The sequence below is a fragment of the Chiroxiphia lanceolata genome, chromosome 10, assembly GCF_009829145.1.
Source record: "Chiroxiphia lanceolata isolate bChiLan1 chromosome 10, bChiLan1.pri, whole genome shotgun sequence".
Classification (NCBI taxonomy): Eukaryota; Metazoa; Chordata; class Aves; order Passeriformes; family Pipridae; genus Chiroxiphia; species Chiroxiphia lanceolata.
The window spans coordinates 10136112-10154873 of record NC_045646.1 but is presented as its reverse complement, the minus strand read 5'-3'; the positions used below and the strand labels follow the sequence as shown (position 1 = coordinate 10154873).

General features: G+C 39.9%; 1 protein-coding gene across 1 annotated transcript in view; it reads left to right on the top strand.

The window, feature by feature from the left end:
• PSMD1 (proteasome 26S subunit, non-ATPase 1) overlaps nt 1-18762 on the top strand; it is a 70357-nt gene that overhangs the window by 5882 nt on the left and 45713 nt on the right. Inside the window, exons 6-16 of the mRNA XM_032698522.1 lie at nt 263-406; nt 1233-1459; nt 2125-2188; nt 3904-4032; nt 5170-5258; nt 5873-5951; nt 6741-6914; nt 7897-8008; nt 8649-8845; nt 9394-9489; nt 10044-10108. Of these exons, the coding sequence (XP_032554413.1) occupies nt 263-406; nt 1233-1459; nt 2125-2188; nt 3904-4032; nt 5170-5258; nt 5873-5951; nt 6741-6914; nt 7897-8008; nt 8649-8845; nt 9394-9489; nt 10044-10108 (1376 nt within the window). The remainder of the gene's footprint in view (nt 1-262; nt 407-1232; nt 1460-2124; nt 2189-3903; nt 4033-5169; nt 5259-5872; nt 5952-6740; nt 6915-7896; nt 8009-8648; nt 8846-9393; nt 9490-10043; nt 10109-18762) is intronic.

Sequence of the window (18762 nt, the reverse complement as noted above, 5' to 3'; positions counted from 1 at the left end):
AGATGTTAAACTTTTAAATTAATCTTTTGCATGTTTTGACTGCTGAATTAAGTATTAGTCCTGTATGTTTTTGGTGGTGTTCTTTCTTTAAACTGCAATACACCTGCATATAATGTTTTCTGAAAATGGGAAACTGTGAAGATTTGTATGTATATGTGTTGTCTCTGCTTTATAAAATAGAAAAAGGGGTAGCTTTGTTTTAGTTTCTAAATCCTGCTTGTCAGTCCGAACCCAGACTTGATATCCCTGAATTTTATTTCAGAATGATGTTCCTGGGATGCTGGCCTACAGCTTGAAGCTCTGCATGTCCTTGATGCAGAATAAACAGTTCCGTAATAAAGTCTTGAGGGTTCTAGTTAAAATCTACATGAATCTGGAGAAACCAGACTTCATCAATGTGTGCCAGGTAAGCTTCTCAGACTTGTGTTTCAAGATAATAAAAAGTAACTATTCTGTAGATGTATTTGACTTGGAATTTACCTGCTCTGTTTTTTGTTCAGTTAAATTAAATATCATTTAGTGGTTTTGTGCTTCCAACATATATCAAAGGGAGACCAATGTGAAAAAGAGATTTAAATATTGCACATTTGGTCAATTTAGGGAAAGAAATGTGTTCAAAGACAGTTTGAGGACATAGACAACTCTGACAGAATATTTTAAGCCGATGTACAGAGTATCAGATGGTAGGTTCACAGCTTGGAATTTTATTTATTCCTCCCAAGAACATTTCCAGTACTTTGTTTTTTTGGTAGGCCATTGTCTGAGAGTGTTTAGACAAACAGTTATGAAGTTTCTCAGGTGTTCTCAGGTCTTTGCCAATCTTGCTATGTGCATGTGACTCAGCCACATGCATGTGACTCAGCCTGTTTCATTTTAATCGGAGACATCCCTACAAAATGACTGATGCTTCTTCAAAGTGATTTTGAAATTTGCGTTTAGTAGAACAACACTGTCAGTTTTCAAAGATAAAGCTGCAGAAATAGGAAAGTTTGAATGATGTGTCTTGAATTTGTAGTATTTGGTCTTGTTTTTCAACTGACCTATGAAAACTCTTCAAAGTTTTCTATTGTCTCCTATAAGAGAGAAGTTTTCTTTCTTTGAAGGGGTGTTCTGTGGAAGCAGCAGATGAGGGATTTGGAGTGTGGCCTTGGGTGCTGTTGCTTTTTCATTCTGAAATATCTAATGTCTCCTGAATTTTATTTTTTTTTTGTTCTTCCTTTTCTCCTACTCAGTGCCTGATATTCCTGGATGACCCACAGGCTGTGAGCGACATCTTGGAAAAGCTGGTGAAGGATGACAACCTTCTCATGGCCTACCAGATTTGCTTTGATCTGTATGAAAGTGCTAGCCAGCAGTTCCTGTCCTCTGTCATCCAGAATCTCCGCACAGTTGGCACTCCCATTGCCTCTGTGCCTGGATCCACCAACACCGGCACCATCCCTGGATCGGAGAAAGACAGGTGGGGAGATTGTCTGTATCCAACCTGATCCCTGCACTGTCTTTGATAGTGTGTGATGGAGAATCCTACCTAGATCAAGGCTAGTTAAATGTAAGGTTTTATGCAGCTGCGAGGAAGTGGATATAAATGCTTTTGAATCACTGACATGGGCATAGCAAGCATTTTCCTCCCTTTTCCAGAGAAATAAAGGCACAGAGTAATTAATGTCAGCCTGCAAAGCATTAGAACAAGTTGCTAACGACAGCTTAGTATGTTTCATTTCCCTGCCAACGCTCTAGGATCCATGCTAATAGTGACGAGCTCAAAGCTTCTGGGCGAGGCTATAATTATCCTTGCTGCCTCGTTTTTTGACCTTGTTTTCTCACCTGTCTCTGCTTCTTCATTCCCTACAAGCATCTCTGTTATTGTTGTCTCTATGTATGTAATAATAGAGTAGGATTTTCCAGGCCTTTGTCTTCAAGTTCCCCGAAAATTGAACTGGGAAGAGTTTTCTGTTCAGCAGTGACCTCCAGTCAGTCAGTCCTTGTCCCGTCAAAGTCCTGTTTCCAGCCATGATCTCCAAATCCCAGGCTACTCTTTCAGGACAGTGTTCAGCTGTAATTATAGTTCTTGATGAGTTACAAGTGATGAACTGGGTTGCGTTTCTCATTTCTGTTTTATTTCAGTGATACTATGGAAGCAGAAGAGAAGCCAGGAAGCACTTGTGCAGCAGGAAAGTCTGCGGAAATTGTAAGTGCCATTTCCAAAATACATTCCTTGCTTAATTTTTCTTATGTGTTCTCTTTGAATCCCAAGGGTTGCTGAATTGGTTTGGCTAATAAAGAGTGGACTTCCTTTTCTGTCTTGCTTGGAGACAAGGTGACAGACAATCTCTGAGAACCCAATATCTGACAGTCCAGCAGTTCAGATACTGAAAGCTGGGCAAGAGTGGGAATTGGGCAGAGTTCAGTGGGAATTACTGAGGTCTGAAAAAGGGGACAGAAGGATCTGGCTCATGTGTTTGCTTTTTGCTGATATTTCATTCCAAAATTCATTCATTCCAAAAGAAAAAACCTGAAATTTAACTGCTACTGAGAACTTTAGGAAGTGAATTAGCTCGATGAGTTTTTTTCATTCACCTTCAGAAATCGAACTGTAGTTCTGGCTGGATACAACTGATGCTGTTCTGCAGGAATGGCAGGAGGGGATGCTGATGTAACATAGTTTCTTTTCCATGAAGTGGTAAAGTTGCCTCTGGCCTCTGTGGTGCTGGGTTATTTGGTTGCAGTATTTTTGTTGAGTTTCTTTTCCCAAGTATTGAAGAAAGTGAGTTCACTTTTAACATGCACATGTGGTTACATTTCAGCATGTAGAATAGCTAATGCAGTTCTGACACTTCCAATGCTGAAGAAAAGAAATGCTACTAGAGAGGAAAGTAGAACTCAAGACAAGGGTTTTTTTCCTTCTTTTTCCCTGTGCTGCATGTTTGCAAACGAGACTTGGGAATCTTTGAGAGATTCTTGCAGATCACCTAAAAATTAAGGGCAAACAGAAGTGTTTTCTTCAAATTATATTTCCCAAGGAGAATAAAAGGGGTTGGATTTCTTGCCTCATCAAGGAACCTCTAAAACAGTGCTTTCGTGCAGGATCAATTTCTGCTGCATTGGCTTTGCTGACTGTGCCAAAGGACAAGTACACAAAAACGATCTGTGTGGTCAGAAATATTCTTGAGCTTAATCTTCCATAATTCAGAATGCTGACTACAAAGAAATAATTGAGGGAATTAGTTTAAGGGCTGAACTACTTATGCTTGGCTGGTCTCTGACCAGCTAATGTCAGTACAAAGAGCTGTGGTGTACTTTTCACCCTGCTCAGGAACTTCAGTTTCCACAGATTAATTTCCAACTGTTCCATTATGAGGAAGGAGGAGACTTTCTCTAAGAACTGTTGAAGATTGATGTATTAGAGATTCCTCCTAATTCCAGTAGCTGTTGTTCTGAATAAAGCCTGTAGCTCACAAGAATGATGCTGCAGCTCCCTGCAGACCCTGACTAAAGGGTCATGCAAAGTGTTGTAGCTTTGTGGCCCTCTCCACTAAAGCTTCCAAGGAAATATAGGTTCATATTTGTGAAAGGGATTGCCTTTTGCAGGAGACTCATTGTGTCTGTAAGGCCAAACAGCAGCTTGGAGAATGTTAGATGTCACTCATATCCTTTTGCTTCCAGTGATAGAACACATTTCTTTTCGGAGAGTCTCTTTTCTCACCTGCACTGTTGTGCACAAAGGGACTTGATTATCTGCGAGGTTTGGGCTAACGCCTCAAGGACAGAAACATCTTTTTAGACCTAAAACCTGGAATATGGTGATGGGAACATACCAGACTGGCCTCTCATGAATTGTTTTTTAAAAGATCTGTAGTTGGGATCTCATGGATTTTTTTTTCTTCCTTTTGCTTGTATGTGAAGAACCCAGAGCCTAAGGACCAGATCTCAAAAATGATTAAAATTTTAAGTGGGGAAATGGCCATTGAGTTACATCTGCAGTTTTTAATACGAAACAACAATACAGACCTCATGATCCTCAAAAACACAAAGGTAAGAAGCTTTGTCTTGGATTCATCCTATATTTGTTTTGACCATGTTGCTGTTATTTTACAACATTATCTTATGTTTTAGCATGACCTCCTTGGGTTTTGTGGATACAAATAGGTGTTTTAGTCATTTAAAACTTGAATTTGTGAGGCTGGTTGCACCCAAAGAAAACCATATAATCAGATTGTTTCAGCTTACAGCTAGTATGACCTAATGACAGGCTGCTATTAACATGTTGATTTTTTAAAATTTATTTTTCTGATAGAAACTAATCTTTTCCTCACCACTTTTTTTGATGGGTTCATTTTTCATCTGTTCAGTAAGATGGGCAAAACTCACTTTCCAGCTCTGTGTCTGATCCATTGCAAATGCTGCTGGTTGGGAGGAAAGGGAGGGAGTCAGCCAGGACTGTAAGTTACAGGTATCTTGGTTGAGGTGTTACGTGGGCTTAAACCCACAGCTTGGCTAAAAGAATTCTGGTATGTGCTAAGAGACCAATTTTTCCATGTTGGAGGCGAAACCGGCCAGATACTGTAATGTAGGCGGTTCTAGTGAATTGAGTAACTGATTTGATTTTGGAAGATATTACTCAAGGGTGGGATAATGAAAACTTACAGGTAAATTAGATTCTCCTAATCTAAATGATTATTAGAAACCATAGGAGAAGTTTTTTATATGTGAAATAAGTTGCACATCATCGGTAAAAGTGTTGGGAGTTGCTTGTTAGTGTGTTCATCTATTTCGGGACGCACTTCAAACGTATTGGAAAATCTTTTCCATCTACTGGTTAAGTGCTCAGGAGTGATCATACACAGTGTTCTGGGAATGGCTTGAAAACATCAGCAGCACACTCTGCAGTGCTCAGTTCTGGGAAACAGAAAGGGGGGGGTTCTCCGGTTAAGTTGCAATTGAAATAATCACATCTCTGACAGAAACTCATAGAAAGGATTGTTTTGCATGGGAAGGCTGGGTTGAGGATATATTAAAGTGCATTAACAATCTATTAACTGATTAAAGGGAAATTGCTGGTTAAATTGAGGGTCATTGCAATCTATTTTTCTGGTGTACTGGCAGGCATGTTAAGCGACCTGGAGCATATCTTTTGCTGACTGGTAATACTGATTGTTCTTGTTCTTTCAGGATGCAGTGCGGAATTCCGTGTGTCATACAGCAACTGTTATAGCAAACTCCTTTATGCATTGTGGGACAACCAGTGACCAGTTCCTTAGGTAAATCTATGGCAAGGAAGCTCCAGTGTCATTTAGAGGTGTTTGGACAACATTGTTGCCCTGCTTAATTTGATGGTTCCAAAGCTGTGACTGCAGAAGTCTAATGGTCTTAGAGAATTGTTTCCTTTTCTCTATACTCACAAACTGGCTTTATTCGACTGCTAACCATATGAACAGTTGGAGGGTGGAGATCTGGAACTTCTCTTCTTTCTGTTTACCAGCTGGAGAATTTCTGAGATCATGTGTCTTTTTTTGGTAGAGACTGACAGTGCTGAATGACTCTTGGAAGGGAAATATCGGGGCTGACCTTACAAGGGACTTGAGGAAAGCTCCAGAAACTGCTACAGTTTCTCCCAGAGAGTTGGGCTGCCTACTGAGCAGTTGTTCTCCATGCCATCAATATCACTCATATCTAGAAGCTTGACTAAAACCAGGCAAAAATCAGAGCTGATGAAGGGGAGAGAGGTATAAAATGGGGATGTGGTTAACCCACTTTCCTTCTGGAGCTACTTTCTGATTTGAAAGCAGGCATCAGTGCTCTGAAACCCTGCTTACAGGATGAGGAACGGGCTGTGTGAAAAACTCTGTATAACCTTTCTCTTTTCACCTTCTAGAGACAATTTGGAGTGGCTGGCCAGGGCCACTAACTGGGCTAAGTTTACTGCCACTGCCAGCTTGGGTGTTATACACAAGGTAACTCTGCATTCATTTCCCTCTGCTCAGTATAAATGCTTGACTTGTGAACACTGAAAATGTGGAAATGGGGATTCTGAATGGTGCCTTCAGTGTACGTGGCACAGCTATAAATGTTTTGAGTCTTTGCACTAAAAATCTCTGCTTATATTATTATTTCATCTGATATCCAAATATAATTTATGGCTTGTTTTGCTGAGAATCAAAAAGGTGGTAGGATAACATGGCTCAAGGAGAGAGTCTTATTCTTAGCTCTTCTCTTGTTTTGTGAGTTGAAAGATTCAGTGGTTTCTTGCTATTAAAATTGCATTTATGTATTTCTTAAGTTTTTTAGGGGATTTTGGGACATACCAAAGTCTTTACTGCAGTAAGCTTCACTAAGGTTGAATGGTGACCCAAGTAGTGGTCATTTTCTTCAAATTGATTCACAGAGAGGGTATATTTAAAGCATTTTTGAAATAACAAGAAGTCTTTGTAATTGTTTTGTGTACCTCAGTCCTCATTAAAGTGCTCTAGTGAATGAACTGGTGTAGCTTCAGGCCCAGTGTGTCCTGGTTTAGACCTGTGACCAAGTGATTGGTGAATACTCGTGTACTGTGGTTACTGGAAGTCCAGTACAGAGGGATTCTTTGCTGATTGTTCAGCACTGAAACACTGATTCTTGTGGAGAAAGTAATGGCTACAACACGTTTCGTCCTGATGTGTTTAGATATTATCGTGAAGTGTTTACCTCAGCTGGTTTTTTCACCTTTCACTTCCCATTGTCTTTCCTTCCTACTGGATGTACAGGGTCATGAGAAAGAAGCCTTACAGCTAATGGCAACTTACCTGCCCAAGGACACCTCTCCAGGGTCAGCCTACCAGGAAGGTGGAGGTCTCTATGCCTTGGGTCTCATCCATGCTAACCATGGTGGGGACATCATTGACTACTTGCTGAACCAGCTGAAGAATGCCAGTAATGATGTATGTACTGGGTTCAGTAATGAGCCTTTGTTTTGTTGGAAATGTGCATGAGGGTGCTGGCTGGTTTAGAAATGGGGAGTAGAGGTAATTAAGACCGTGTTAGTAATGTGGTACTTAGACCTCCTCTGGGCCTTAAAGATTGGATTGGATTAAAGGATGGTTTTAACAACCTATTGCTTGATGTTTAGGAAAGATTTCTAGGAAATTCTTATATATTTGACAGTGACTGTAGCTTCATCATATTTACTACTTGTTATATCTACTTTGTTTTGCTAGTGGACCTGCAGTATTCGGGCGCTTTTACTGCTTATGGCTTAGCTGTCAAGGAAATAAGCCACAAAATGTTTCTGCTGCCCTGTAGTTTTAATGCATCTTGTACAATAAGAAGTGTTTTACTTTACCACTTCACTGTTTGTAGACTTCTACAAAAAATATCTTTTTAAGTTGGGAATATATCATTGTCCCAGCATGTTCCCTTCTTCTCTTTGTGGAATTTCAGATTACTTTTTTTAAAATTCTGTGAACAGATCCCTCTTGTCTTATTGCAAATGTACTGCCTCTCCTGTATCTGTTGTTGGAACAAAAAAGGTTATAGACTGTTTAAGTGGGTACTGATTTAGCTTTCTACTTAAAAGCTATAACTAGCCAGCTGTTTTTACACATGGCACAGATTTATGGCTTTACATAAATCACTCAGTGGGAAAAAAGACCTTAAAGTTACTAGAAGGTCTCCAGTGCTATGTGTAAAGCTTGTGATATTCGTTTATACTTTTGAACCTCTGTTTCTATTCTATTTTCTGCCTCTTTCATGGAACCTACTACCTAAAACAGTGAAAGTGGTATTTATAGCAGGTCAAGAGATCAGTTTGGGTGGTGTGGGGATGAAAGTTTGCAGCTTTATGTAAATGGAAATATGTCTACTTCAGCTGAAGCCCTATTGCTCCCTGTTGTGTGATGACTGAACTTGCATATGCTTCTCTAGATTGTGCGACACGGTGGCAGCCTGGGTCTGGGTCTGGCTGCCATGGGGACAGCACGTCAAGATGTGTATGATTTACTGAAAACAAATCTATACCAGGATGATGCAGTGACAGGTAAATGTTCTGCTTTCAAAGCAAATAACCATCTGAGGCCTTATCAGGCATCTGGGTCTTTTTGGTTGTGGTTTTTTCCTCCCCCCCACCTCGGTTTTCTGCTAGCAACATAGATTGTTTCTAACTGTGTTTTATTAACTAATCTTTTCCTGATCAGCATGGTTCTTTAGTTATGTGTCAGTCATGTTCAGAGGTCCTGTCAGGACTGGTCTGTGGCACTATGCCAAGTATTGATAAGACATACTAGGTCTTTAAGCGGTCCATTATTTTGCTCTATTCTTTCCTTTGTCACATGCTTTTTATTTAGTGTGCCTGATCTCCAGAGCCATGTGCTTTTTTGGGCTGAGAGACAGGCTTGGAGAAGCTTGTGGCAGCTACTGTTGCATTGGTTGGGACTCACAGGAAAATGATCTCAGCATCTCTTGGCCTAAGTAAGAGATGATTGAACTTGGTAGGGAAGAGCCCTAAATTGTGGCTGGCAGGTCATTACAAGCACATTTGGCTGTGAATAATGGAGTTGCTGGGCAAGCTGGTGTCCAGAAGCAATCAGCTGGCCTACATCTTGTGGTTCTCTAGATCCAATATTTACTACTTTTGGGAACAGATTGGTTTGATTTTTTTGCTTTACTGTGCTTTGCAGGTGAGGCAGCTGGCCTGGCACTGGGGTTGGTTATGTTGGGATCTAAAAATGCCCAGGCTATTGAGGACATGGTCGGCTACGCACAGGAAACCCAGCATGAAAAGATCCTGCGAGGCCTCGCCGTTGGGATTGCTCTGGTCATGTACGGGAGGATGGAGGAGGCAGATGCTCTCATTGAGAGTCTCTGCAGAGATAAGGCAAGTTGAGCTGGGACTCTCACTCACTGAATGTTTGTTACACGGGTGACCTTTCTCTCCATTTGTGAAATCTCCAGCTACAGTGAGTTGGCTGTTTTGAGCTTTAGAAGTTCATACGTAAGTCTGAAGTGGGGCTATTTCACAAGTTGCTTCACTTTGATGAAAAATACAAGAACAACGGAGCCTATTTGTGTATTTCTTTAGCCTCATGCTTGGTCTTCATCGTCCTGTGAGCAGCAACAAGGAGACATAATGGTTAAAAACAGATGAGGGTTGCTGTGGGTGGCTTTAGTAGTGGTCAACAGCAGATAGCAAGTAAAAAGCAGAATGACACAACTGCCATATACTCCTTGGCAGCCTGTGGCATAGTACCCCTGAAACTGATGACAACTCTGCTTTGATGACTGTCCCCTTACTCATCCCAGATAAACAATTAAGCAGTGATGCTACCTGTTTGCAGATTCCAGGCCCAAGAGTAGAACAGATTTAAGGTCAGAATTACTGTCACCGTTTGGATGGATGTTAAATATTGATGCTTTCTCTTCCAGGATCCGATTCTCCGTCGTTCTGGCATGTACACTGTAGCTATGGCATACTGTGGCTCAGGGAACAACAAGGCCATCAGACGCCTACTGCATGTGGCTGTAAGTACTGTGGGCTTAGCACAAAGGGAGAAATTTGTGGTGAGAAAGTAAGCACGTCACTTTGACAGGCTTCGTGTCTGCAGTGTTAATATTCTGGTCTAGATCAGAGATTGGGAAGTGACGAAAGCTTTTCGTAGTACAATGAGTAGAAGAAAGCTTTTCATAGTACGAGTACTAATAGGACCTTCCAACATTAGGGCAAGTAGACTTTCAGCAAGAGAATATTCAGCCTGGTATCACAGAAAAGGAACCTATAAAAATAATAAAACATGAACCTAAAGCAGTTGGTAACAGGCTTGTGGTGAATAGTCTGTGTAATGATGGGCTGGAGAAAAATACAATTTAATCTGTAAAAGATGAGGTCTCTGCTCTTTGATCAGCTTACAGTCAGTGTGTGAACAAGGATGAGGCTGTTTCAGCTAAGGCCGTACATGATTGTTAACTAACTTTCTCTGTAATCCTTTTTTCTCGAATAACTGCCACCTGGCCTGAAATGTTGCAGAGTCCTCAAGTGTTATAACTATATTGTGAATGTCCTGTTTTCTCTTTTGTAGGTGAGCGATGTGAATGATGACGTGAGGCGGGCAGCTGTGGAGTCCCTTGGTTTCATTCTGTTCAGGTACAGTATCTTCCTTGGTCACTTCTACAGCCTTCACTTTGATGTCTGTTACTTTTTCAGGAAATGTGTGCTACTGCTTTCATAAAATGACTCAATTGCTAACTGATTGAGTGTTGGAAAGTTAAAAAACTGAGAGAGAATAAAACTTGGTTCAGAATTAGAAGCCTTCCTTAATGTTCAGCAGATGCTTAATGAGTCTTTCTGTTGGTTTCCAGATTTATGGCTTAATTGTCTGAACAGAGTTAGATGAAGTTGACTAATAGAATGAAAAATTAATATTTGTAGGATTGAGAGTTAATGAAAAATTAAATATATCGTGCTTGTGCCAGGCCTTTTGAAGGCAGCAGTACTCAGATGAATATATCTGCCTAATGGCCATCTAAAATGTTCCTGGAGGTTGTGACTTCAGGTAAAAAAACCTGAAGAAGGACGTTGAAATAGATTTTGTTTTTTAAGTTTCCACTGGTAAACCCTGACAGGTTACTGGGATTACATTGTAATGTGAGCCCATCATGAAACAGTCACAATGTTTGCTTTGGTTCTCTAAAGTGAAATCTGTTGCTGAAGTAGTATTTTGTACTGCTGTACAGTTCCCTAGCTAAGGGGTGTTTGAGGTGGATTTTTTGGGGTTTTTTAATTAGACTGGGGCATTGGAAGGCTCCCCAAGGACTACACCTTCATCTGTTAATACAGTAATCTGTGTAATCCAAGCACTGAACCAAACTGCAGCCTTTGAGGGTGTCTGAGAGGAGATAGTGCATCCTTGGGTCCACACTGTGTTCACATCTCTATGTTAGTGGCTGTCCTTAAAAGCAGCATGAGAGGTTCTTAAAGATGGGATTAAAAATCTGGGCTACTGATGTGGGAGGTCAATTTGTCATTTACCATTTGTTCCTCATGTAGAAGTGACTCTATCATCCCATTTTATCTGAAGGATAATCTGGCAGCAATTGGATGTGGTTTACAAACAGGATGGATTCTCTCTGTGGGCAGCAGGCGTCTCCCCAGCGCTTCTGCTCTGTTGTTTCCAATGAGCACAGCTTGTTCTGGGCTGCACAGCAACCTCTGCCTCTCCTGTGAAGCCAAGGGGTCTGTTTAACTGACTTCTGCATCTGTGTACAGAACGAAAATTCCATGCAGGCCTTCCATAGTTTCAGGCATCTTTTTTCCAAACAGGTTGTGACAAAGCCCTTTTGATCTCAGATTTCAGTATAATTTTTCTTTTCAACAAATGAAAAACATAGTTGGACATCAGTAGCTCCTACCAAAATGAGAAGGTTTCAAGGCTCTGAGCTAAAGCATTTACCATGTGCTGGCATCTGATTGGAGCAACATAGTTCAGGACCTGTTCTCTCCATATCCAGTAATGAGAAAATGAGTGCCATCATCTTTGACTCTTTCACCTGCTCTGCAGTGGTTAAGATATTATCCTGCCTCTTCCCTTCCCTTTCTGGAGAGGTGCAGTCCAACACCTACCTGTACAATAGGGACGAGCATTTCCTTGTAAATTCCAGTGCCACCTTACTTGGTAGCCAAGGACTAAAACTTTTTAGCTGATTATCACTGGCAAAAGGTTTGGGTCAGGCTGTTGTAGTTGCCAACACTTTTCACTCGATGACTTTCTCAACATACATGATGAGTTGTTTGCTTTAAGACACTGCTCTGGAGGGAGCCCTTGGCTTGTCTAGCCCAGACCCCTGCATTCCCATGCAACGATGGAAGGGATTTTCTGCTCAGACAGCCCCACAGAGCACCCCTGGCATTACTCTCTCTAGGTGTAAATGTAAACCAAAAGCTGTATTTCTGTTCCTGGAAAGAAGTGTCTGTCTGTGTAGGGGTCTGGGTGCTGGTTTTACAGTTACCTTTCCTGTTTGCTGAAACTGCAAGTTGGTACTAACTGTGTTCTGGTCCAGCTCAACACTGCAGGTGTGCAGAGACATAAAGAACAAGTGATTGGGAGTCAGATTTCATTACTGAAGTGACACTTCTTTCTTAGTACTGTTGTTTGTTGAAGTCTAACTGCATTTGCTTGTCTTAAAGGCCACTAGCCCAGAATACTGTCAACAGTCAGTTATTTGTCAACTGCTGGGTATACAAAGCTTTTGAATGAAGTGTTTTGTGATGGGAGCTGAGCAGGTCTGTGACGCAGTGGGCTAAGCCCCAGAAATTAATCTTCTTGTAGATGAAGAAACATGGCTGGAGCTCCTGTGAGAAGAGTTCTCATTGAATTCTTTGTATGTGGTTACAGAAAGGGAACTGTGAAGTCAGGATTGAAATAAGAGAATAAATTTGTTTAATGCATTCTAAGTTTTTCTTTGGGAATTCATGGCATTAGTGCAGGGTTGAAGATGCTGGAGCTGTGAGTTCATCTGCTGGGTTGTACACTACAGCAGCAGGAGTAGCTCAGACTTGTGCTTCTGTCTGTTCCTCCTATAGGAATAATAAAATCCATGTAAGGGTGGAGGTTACCCAGTCAGAGAGTGGTAATTTCCTTAAAAGCACCATTGATTGAACATGACAGAACTACAGCCCACAAACTCACTTTGTGGCATAAGTACCTAGTTTTTTTTCTTCTGCTGTTACAACTATCTGTGAATAAATGTTCTTCCTCTTGGATTTGAACTAAAAAGTGTTGTAAGCATCACAAACCCGCTATTTTTAGGTAATACATTTGCATAGCAGAACATTCTGTAAGGCTTTGCTGTCCTTGTTTACTTCTGTGAGTCTTCCTTGCTAGCACATACATACAACCCTGTGTACATTCAAGAGCACATCTTGACTTTTATGGCTACAGTTAATGAAAGCAGCACAATATCAGAGTAAAATGTGGTAGAACATAACACAATAAAACATGGCATTTAATTTTTAGAGCAACAAGGTTTTGCTTGAACTTGAAGACTAACTTTTTGATATTTTTTAAGCATGGAAATTTTTTTTTCTTGTACTTTGAATTACTGGAAAAATCTCCAAAAGAATATGTGTGGCTTCTCAATTATTCAAAATTCATGAATCAAGGTTTAGATTGGATGTTCTTGTCCAGGTTCTTAAGTTTTACCTAAAAACTACAAGCTTAATTTTTCTAGTGTGTTATGAAAGATACAAAATCACCCAGTTACAGCTTGGTGTAAACATGAAAAGTTGGTGAAATTCTTGCTTCTGCAACAGCATCAGTGGCTGTGTTTGCTCAGCAGTTCCTCTGGTACTTTGAGGGTCAGCCATGTAAGGAACACTTGATGTGCTCTGGGCATTGCTCAGAACATCAGCTATGCTGCAAGACTTTAGAAGGGTTTAGGAGAGCAGGGGTTAGTGCTACTGTACCAGTTACACTCTGGGATGTTGGATGCACACTTGCCTGGCTGTGGGAACGTCTGCAGGCAGGTCACCCAAGACAGCAGAGCAGTATCAATCATACTGCTCGAGTTTCAGAATACATTGCAGGGTCCTGTTCATGTAGTACAAAAGTTACCTTCCTTGGCTTTTTCCTGGGCTCCCCAAAGCTTTTCAGGGGACTCTGTACTTAGAATTGAACCTTGACCAGCAGTGGTGTTGCTGCTAATTCTTGGTGTTAATTGTTTAGAAGCAGTCCGTGGGTTCAGACTGGGGATGGAAAGCACAGCTTGCTGGTTGTAGGGTTTGGTGTGGCTTTTTACCCCCTTGGCTTAGTGCCAAACAAAAATTAGGCACTAGTTATATATTTTGCAACAGATCATTTTCATGCCGCTGTATTAAATTATCAGAAAATGCTCTGGTGCAAGGGAATTGTTTCAAAACTACCTCCTCCTTTCTTCCTCTTCCCAACTAACAAGACAGTCAAAATAGTACAACATAAAGACCTCTGACTTCACATCTTCCGTCTTTTAGAAATGGCCACTTCTTACAGGAAACACTTCAAAGTAAAATGTTATTGTAAAATGGTAGAGAGCCATGAATAAGGCTTGAGATGTTTGGAGCTTGCAGGGTTGATGCAGGGCTGGACAAGAAGCTGTATTGTGAAACATCAAGCAGAAAAGTGATGTGTTAACTTGGCTACTGTAATGTATTTCTGTTTTCCCAGTCCTAATTCTTTTGCCAGTGATCATAGATGGCAAACTTACCTTATTGTTGATATTTATATATTGTTCCTTTTTTCTGCTGAAGTGGTTTATAAAATATTTGTGGCTATTGGAAAACAGCATTTAAGGTGCTCATGATTTCTGGTCAGCTTTTTTTTTAAGACTATTATGATGAGATGGAAAACATGATAAATGTGTTTTGCTTTTTAGAAATGGAAACAATTATTTTTATCTTAATTTTTACCACTTTATATCATGAGTTGATCTTTGTTGATATGGCAGAGTGAGATGTGATTTGTTTATGTAGTCAGCTTTATTTTTATGTTGTTAGAGCAGTGCTGCAGTGTATCTAAACACTTTAGTTTATATACAAAATGAGGAGGTAAATATTTTATGGATAGAACAAATCTGATTTGCGAGAAAGCCTCACTGTGGGATGCACCAGTTAATGCTTCAAAGCATTAACTATAAAAGTTTAATGCTCTCGTAGGAGTTGTGAAGTCCAGGGGAGTGAGAGTCATGGGGAAGTAGGACTTAAGTTGTAGGATGCTGCTTTTGCCATGGTGCAGTATTGTTGGGAAAAGCCTAAGGGCAGGAGAGGGAACAGTGCAGCCTCTAGAGATTCCCAAAAGGAAGGTGTAGTCTCAACTGATAAGTGTAGACTACCCAAACATGGAGAACTCTGCATGGCTCATGTTCAGTTTGTCATTTTAGGATGATGCAAGTGAAATAATAATGTTTCCTGCTTTTGTATTCTTTGTGTTTACATAGCCTTTGGTATTTTAACACTGCGTATTTGTTTTAAGACAAACAGATCAGATACACTTGGATTTTATTCCAGGAAGACTTGGACAGTTTGTTTTCTTTAACTCCTCTGGCCTACCTTTATCCAGAAGGCAGATGGCAGATGATCTGGGTAACTGAGTATGAGGCTGACAGTGACTCTAATGTGATCCATGCCAGTAACTTCTTCAGTGTTTTCATTGTGAAGAAGAGGAATTTAGTGAAACATACCTGCTTGTTAATTCTTGCATAGGAAAGCTTTGAGCTCCAGGGCCCCAGGTTGTTCAATTGTGCCTTTACAAGGTTTGTGGTCCTTACATTACTTTGCTTTTAAGTCTGATGTTACATACAGCACCCTAGAAGAAGATTTAGGAGAGTAATGCCTTTGCTTTCTTATACCAGCTTGCAGCGATATGGATTTTTCTACAATAGGAAAACAGTGTAGAAAAACAACACTTTCTGTGAAGCACTATAAAAAAATCAGACGTGCCTCTTTTGTGCTGGTGAACAGCTTTATGGCATCAGCTTCTCTTCTCAGTGCCTTGACTTCTGCTTAACACTGGGGTATTTTAACTGTGTTTGCATTTGAAAATTGATAGTAGTATGGCCTAATGTGATATGGTTAGGAAGAGTTTTACTCTTGGAGGATATAAGATAAGTGATTAATACATTTTTCTAGATGCCTGTAAGTTTTCTGATAGAATCTGAACTAAAGGCTTGCAGCATACAGAACCCGAGATGGTTTAGTACTGGCTTCGTAAAATGCATTTTCTACCACTTTTGAGATTAGCTGAATTTCTTGCTTCTCTCTTTCTCAGGGTGACTTAAAGGCTGGGATTTTGTTTGGTTGACTTAGCTTGTTTTTTTTTGTTTGGTTGGTTTGGTGAGACTTTTGTGTTTGGTTTTTTGTTGATTTTTGGTTTTGTTTAGTTTTTTTAAGGTAATTCTTTCATTTGCATTTCAAGGCACTTATTCTATTAGTCTTTGAACTCCATTATTTTCCTCTCTGCAAGACTGCTGAGTCCTTATGTCCATGACTGTGCGGTAATTTTTAATTACATAGCCAGAACATTGACTAAGTATCTCCTAATGTATTTTAAATAATTAAACAACAACAAAAACAGAGTACTTGTCCACTGTTCTTCTAAATTGTGTTCCTTCCCGTAGTGCTTGGGTGTTGCAGATCAGCCTTGACTTTTGTCTGGCTTTTCTGTAGTTTAAAAAGAAATTAAATATGCCAGATAAAAGTTTTTGTGATAATGAGAAAAGTTGAACAAGGTAACTGTGTAAGTTATGGAGTGTATAGAGGCCATAGAGCTGGCCAGGTGGTTGACTTGGCATGGGCCAGATTCTGAAAGAATTGGGAGCATTTTGCTCCCGGAAAAGGAATCCCTTTTTGTTTCTTTTGTGTTAAATGGGACCTTCTCCTGTAAAAATGTCCTTGTGTTCTACTACCAAGTAACTGCAAAGCTTATATCAATTATTATTTAGGCTGCTATCTTTATGAAAGAAGCGGGAAGTTATAAGAATACTTTCACTTCACAACCAGTACGTAAAAATATATTTTACAAATTTTTGTTACCTAAAGATGGTGCTTTAGTCCTGAGCCTCTTGCCTCGCTTGTCGATACCACACAAAGTGTTGTCCTTGGTTACCATACAACAAACTTGTGCTTTCTTACAGTAGCTTGCAGTGACTCTGATTTTGTCTTGCTAATGAAGGTGACGTCTCTGTTCAGATCTGTTCTTGTAGAAACAGTTGCTAAAACAAGATCTCTGCCATGCATTATGTTCTTGTTTCATAGTTGTGCATCTCTCTTCATCTTTCTTTTTGCTCTGTCCTTCTGCTTTCCAAGGTTGTTGCCTGAAGTCTCAGCTTGTTTGCTCTGTCCGTGGACAATGTCTTCTTACACTTAGTGTGTTAATTGGAATGTTCTTGCATTCTTGCTGATGTGTTTCTGTCTATGGAGAAATTTCCTTTCTCTGTAGGAAGACTGGGGTTTTGATTAGTCACTTGTCCTTTTGCTTGAGGTTTATTGTTGCTGACTAAATTCAGTAACTGGAACATGTTGAGCTTCTATTTACAGTTACTAGAATTGAGAAATCAGTATACTGGCTTGAGAAGATACATCTTTGTTGGGTGAGACTTCTTCAAGGTTTATTTCCTGTTTGTGGAGTCTAAGCACTGATTACAGAGGGTCCTTGAAATTGTTCTCTGTGGGACACTAAGGGCAAATTACTCCTCCTGTAAGACAGATTGCAGACTGACAACTGTACAAGAATGGGGTCAAACAGAAGAGAAGAAAGTTACCACTTTCTTTTTTCTAGATGCTGTGAGGCAGCTGCCATGTTTCTTCTGGAAAGAGAGAATTTAAGTTGCTGCTGAAATTAGATGTTTGTTGCCTGCTATATATGAACATTTTTTGTTTAATTAATGTGGATTTTTTTAAGTATCAAGGAAGTTTTCAAAGATGACTTCTTGGTCTCTGACTGCTGGGCAATAACCCCTCAAGAACTGTACTGTACCTGTTTGCCTCTTGGTGTTATTCCTCAGGAAGGCTGGTTCCTGCATTGCAAATGATGCTTTTAAGTTTTTTTGCTGTGATCACTCTGTGCATGGATGTGGTCGCGCCTTTACCTGGTCTCAGAGCACCTGCTCTAGGTTAAAGGAGGCACTGGTCTGTGGTGTTTTCAACTATGTAGCTGGAAGTTTTGGAGGGTTTGGTGATTTTTTGATGCTACTCCCTCCGTTTGAGCTTCAAAGTAATCTAAGTCTTATTAAAAGCTTTTGATTCTCAAACCTTTTTAAGAGTAGGTATCTTTCATAGCTATAGCAGTCGATCAATTCTGGTTTTTAAATCCAGAATCCTCCTAAACAAATTTTGGTTGCCTAAAGAGGAGTGAGAGCAGTTAGAGCTTTTTCTGACTTAAATGGCTACTGACTATCACCAAAAAGGAGAGGAAGAAGACAACTTTTACAGTAAGTACCACAAATGTATTTTCAATGCTTTCTCCTGGAACTCTCTGGCAGTTGCTCTGTTTGCAGCTTGCATATGTTTTAAATTAAATATATAAAAATAGATGTTAGAAGGACACGTTATCTTTAGTACTTTCTGTTCTGCAGATGAAAAAACCTAAGCCTTTTACTGTACATAATTTTAGTGTGTAACTAAAGAATGCTAAAAACATGAAAAATGAAAACAAAACTCAAGCTGAAAATTTTACTAGAAATGGAAACTATTGAAAAAATGGTGATCTAGGTGTTTGCTGTAAGAACTCCAGTACTTTGGGGAAATCTGGTTTCTTTTCCCAAAGAGGGATGGTCTGGAACTGTCAGAAGCTTCTGATTTCCCAAATGACAGACTTTGGTAGCCCTTATAGGTTTTAAGGACCAATTCTTTCTTTGAATTTTGTGCTCATATAGAAGTCTAGAGCACGTTGGAGAGCACGCAGATTGGGAGCTGTAATTCTGTGATTTTATTCTGTGATTCTATAGCTCCAATCTTATGCCAATTAGTCCAATTAAATAATTTTGAGCTAAGATAAACCACAATGAACTGTTGTCTCTGCTGTCTCTTAAAACACTTGCTCTTATTTTCATTTGAAATAGCTATTCTGTCTGTGATTTTTATACTTTCTGTGAGCTACATGGGATGAGGGAAAGCTTTTGCTGAAGTTTCCGTAGTCATAAAAAAAGAAGTTTGTTCATATAAATTATAGGGATGTTCCAGGCACTGCCTGTCCAGTTTTACTCGTGATCATTGATCATCTATCATTCTGATTTTATTAAATATTTCATTTTCTTAGCATGAAAAGATAA